General features: G+C 44.2%; 1 protein-coding gene across 1 annotated transcript; it reads right to left on the bottom strand.

The window, feature by feature from the left end:
* Nucleotides 1–1,327: 1,327 nt before the first annotated feature.
* Nucleotides 1,328–2,229, bottom strand: MYCGRDRAFT_97906 (uncharacterized protein; the record flags this gene model as incomplete). The annotated part of the gene is made up of 3 exons (XM_003847058.1): nucleotides 1,328–1,666; nucleotides 1,867–1,880; nucleotides 2,136–2,229. 3 exons carry the CDS (start codon nucleotides 2,227–2,229, stop codon nucleotides 1,328–1,330), a joined length of 447 nt encoding a protein of 148 aa, XP_003847106.1.
* Nucleotides 2,230–4,551: the final 2,322 nt, after the last annotated feature.

The following is a 4,551-nucleotide window of genomic DNA, read 5'->3' as shown; positions in this document are numbered from 1 at the left end:
GCCGTGAAGTTGCGGGTCAACCACTCCAGATACTCTCGTCTATTCGCCTCACTCGTCATTGTCACACACGACGACACGGGAAAGACAGTCGTAGTCATGGTTACGCTGCACGAAGGAGGCGAAGCACCCACGTGATCGGGTCGGGCGGTTTGACCAGCTGTCGGCAGACCTTCAGCAGGGCCATGTCCTCCGCCCAAAGCCGTTTTTAACACCCAGACACTCGCCCAACCCGCAAGAGAGGCGCAAGCAGTAAGCACCACGACTCGAATGTATGGGCTCATCGTTACTAGCATCGGGCGGGAAAAGTGTTTGTTCGGACAGCTGCGCAATGCGATCATGTCAAGAACATGGTAAAGAGAGTAAAGGGAAGAACAGTCGGAGAGATCAACGGCGGAGACATCTGAAGTGCTGCCATCCAAGACCTCACGTCGAAACCTCCTCCTCTAGAGCAAACTTACTGCCTAGCAAGCAACTACTTGCAGCAATTGTACGGTGATTGAATGAGGCGCCGGCTTCCAGATCAGACCAAGTAGCGGACAAGGTCACTCCTACGTAAGACAGACGCTAACAGCCAAAGCTCGATCCACTCTAGCTCTCGATAGCTGCCTAAGATCGTGGAATATAACTCGAACATAGCAGAGCTTTAGAAACATCTTAAGTCGTAGTACTGGCGCTTCAGGCTCTTAGACGTTCCATCTAAGCTCCGACTTGAGGCTCCCTAGTACTTACTTGCCTCGTTTCGTCTGCTCGTCGCCTCGCGAAGTCCACTTGTTCTCCCTCTACGACACTTCGGGGATATCCGCTGGCACCTGCACATGCACAAGCCACATTGTGCAGTCTGCACATGCACGAGTTGCCACGGGAAGGCGTGTACAGATCAATGCCCATGCCAAGGTAGATGCACCGTGTCGTGTTATACTAACAAGACAAGGCAATGCATGAAATAATTTGAGGCTCCGGGCTCGGGAAAGATCGCAAGACAGACTGCTTTAGCATCCTCGGCCAGCAAGCGTAGCAGGTATCTGCAGGATCGCTGAACCGTAAGCATCTTAAACTGAGGAGGCACCTCATCAACCAGCTAATTACTTAATTGATCAATCAATCCTCTACACGTTCCATTTTATCGTCTCGCTCCGTACAACTTCTCTAACACCCGTACCGCGATCTCCTTTCCCTGCCAAAGACGCAACGATACACACTACCCCAGGCCGAACAAAAGTTGTGCCTACCTCTGCTCTCGCCTTGTTCGGAACTTGCAAACCCACCTTATAGGTCCGTATCCCTCACCGCGGCATGATTCGACTTCTCGCCAACATCCCGCATCCTCTTAACGTGTGCATACAGCTCTGGCGGATGATGCCGCTCCCATGTTGGGATCGCGCTTCCTCTTCCTCGACGCCGTGCCTCCGCCTATGGATTCGTCAAACTCGTTGCTTAGCTCCTGTGGCGAGTCGAGCGATGTGCGTCTGGAGGTCTCCTTAGAAGTGGAGGCGTGCTGTACGGAGGAGGTAGCAACCGCACCACGACTCGGAGCATCGTCGCCTAGTGTGAAAGTGACCAAATATTCCTGCGTAGAAGGACAAGGCGTGCCAACGCTAATGCATTCATCTTGGTCGAATGATCGCCGCGGTAGAAGGAAGGAGCCCCAAAACGCATCGTCTTCACGCTATACAGACGCAATAAAGTCATCAAAGTCCAAAACGGGAGAATCGCCCGGTGTGGACGTCGGCGTTATTCTCTCATCCGGCGTTGGCGGCTGAGCATTGAGAGATTGCGGGAGAGTCTGCATTTGGTCGCGACGGTCAGCTGCGGAGGGGTTCGTTAGCCGCCTCTGACGAAAAGGAGAAGTTTGAGCTCTGCACGCACGACTAGCCGAGGATCTACCGCACATTTTCATAGCTGCGTCTTTGGGGATTGGAGGAAGCGGCGGCATCTGAGCAGGAAGCGTTCGGGTCTGAGCAGGAAGCGTTCGGGTCTGAGCAGGAAGCGTTCGGATCTGAGCAGGAAGCGTTCGGATCTGAGCAGGAAGCGTTCGGGTCTGAGCAGGAAGCGACCAGATATGCGCGGGATTAACGCAGAGGGCTGCGTAAAAATTGGTCAGCTGGCTCCGACGAAAAGAGAGGTGGAAGCTGTACGGTTAGCCTCGAAGCCCGCAAATCCGCCGCGGAAACGATCATGCTGCAACACGACCGGCGTGTCTGGATCCGCGATGAACCCTGAGGGAAACATGGTGGAGAGTCTCGGCGCGTTGGCGTTGGCTGGTAATTTTGGTGCGAGGCGACGATGGAGCAGGCGTCAACGGAGGAAGAAAAAGTAGGACGCACGCCGTTCTTGTATTATGGAAGGTCGGTGGCACGGCAATGGGAAGCTGCAGCAGCAATATTGATGGGCGCCAATTTGTGTAACTGGCACTCTCGGCAAGCGGGTTCAGCACTGACAAGGAATCAGCGACCTCTGCCATTGTCTGAATTGAATCGTTGGTCCAGAAAATCTTCAGGTAGGTATTTGGTACCCAAAAGGTAAGCTGATAGGGACATCGAGATGGAATGTCGTGGTCAGGCAAGGTGTAGAAGAGAGGTCGCTCATGTGCACGGTCGGTCACGTGCACAGCTCGAATTTCGAGAACGTTAAAATCCATAAGATAGCACACTTTTCAACGAATTAATTTACAACAACTATAGCTCTAATAGACACTACGTTATAGGAGCTAAGAGAAGGAAGCGAGACGAATATTTTATAGGTAGCGCGGAAATATAGTATAAACCGTATAATATTATCTAAGCGATTCCGAAGAGTAACTAATTTATAAGCTAAATTTAAAGAAAACACTATAATTCTTTTATACTAGTAAGAGTATACCCTCGTATAATATATCGATACTCTAATATATAGAGGTATTCTACTAATACTAGTAATAGTCCTTACCTTCGTTTACGATATCGTAAAGGTCTCTTTAAGGCGGTAGTAGATTAGGGAGTTTATAACTTAATATAGTACGGCTATTTAATCGCGTTATCTTAACCCTCTTAATAAGAACTATAAGATAGTAGACCTAGTATACTAATATAAGGTATACTACGGACTCCTTAAAGAGAAGATATAGTAGTATAATATAGAGATATAGAATATATATAATATAGACGAGAAGGGCTTTCTTATTAGTATACTTTAAAAGAGAAAGCGAGTCTTTATAAAGTCGTAATACCTCTTAGGCTTCCTTCTCGGTAACCTATAAGATAGTAGTTATTAGTAGATTACCTTAATATAGCTATCTATACTAATAGTACTATACTACTACCGGCATTAATATATAAGGTAGTAACTAGTAAGATCTAACCCTTATAGCTTTAAGACTAGAATCTAAATTAGTATATTATCTTCTTTATATCCTTACTAAACGGCTAGACTAATAATAGTTTTAGACTCTACTAGCTTATAACAATATTCGAGCCTCTTCTAAGGTAGAAGGCTAGTAGAGGCTATAGATTACTAATTATTAATAGCTATAGCTCTTACGTAAATATAGCGTTTCTTTAGTATTATATTAACTACCGGATATTCGTAGTAGTCTTCCTACCTTACTTAATATACTACTTATAGCCTCTAGATATTAGTCTCTTTAGTCTACTAGCTAGCTACTATTCTATAGAGCTATTATAGTTTATATACTACTCTAAAGGACTCTTAGTAGTTATAAAGCGTAACTTCTTCCGGTTGTTCTAGCTAGTATAGTAGAGGGCCTTTATACTAGTAAATATTACTTATAGCTTCCGTAAAACTAGCCTCTATCTACTAGATTTATTAGTAGTACTATAGAAGTTTAACTCTTAGAGTAAGGATAGGAGTAAGGGTAAGGGTAAGAATATCTACTTTAGTAATAGCTTAAGGCTAGGTACTACTAATAATAATATTAGTAGACCGACTACCGCTAGTATAAATACCTCTATTATCTTAAACGACTAGCGTAAGATAAGGACCCTTATAAACTACGTACTAAAGTAGCTATAGAGTAATAAGGAACGTAGATAGATCTAGTAGCTAAAGAATTCCTTCTATATATTTAAATATAGAATTAGCTCTTTAAGAGTAAGAATACTAGCCTCCGATAGTTCTTTAAGTATAAGAAGAATAAGAGATAATATAGTAAGCTACTACTATCTATACCTTATAGTTAGGCTATATAGTTCTATTTACTAGCTAAACTATAAGCTAGTAAGGAGCTATTAGCTATAAAATAGGCTAAGAAGATTACCGAGAAGAAGAAGAAGGAAGAGACTACTATTATAAATAAGGTAGATAATTAATTAAGAGCTAAAGAATAGATATAAGCTAAGGTAGATAGACTAGCTAAAGTAGTATATAAGAGGGCTAAGAAGGCTTTATTACTAATGTAGTAGGTAGAATCGACTACTAACAACCTAAGGCACTAAGAGGTAAGTACATAAGTACCTTAAGGGCGCGGTATCGAGCGTAGAATTATATTAAGAAATAAGTAGTAGCTATGAAGTATATTAAGTGCTACCGACGACCGGTAATGTTGTTATTAGATCC

Source organism: Zymoseptoria tritici, chromosome 18 (assembly GCF_000219625.1).
Source record: "Zymoseptoria tritici IPO323 chromosome 18, whole genome shotgun sequence".
Taxonomy (NCBI): domain Eukaryota; kingdom Fungi; phylum Ascomycota; class Dothideomycetes; order Mycosphaerellales; family Mycosphaerellaceae; genus Zymoseptoria; species Zymoseptoria tritici.
The sequence above is the reverse complement of the archived record's forward strand: the minus strand, read 5'-3'. Positions and strand labels throughout refer to the sequence as shown.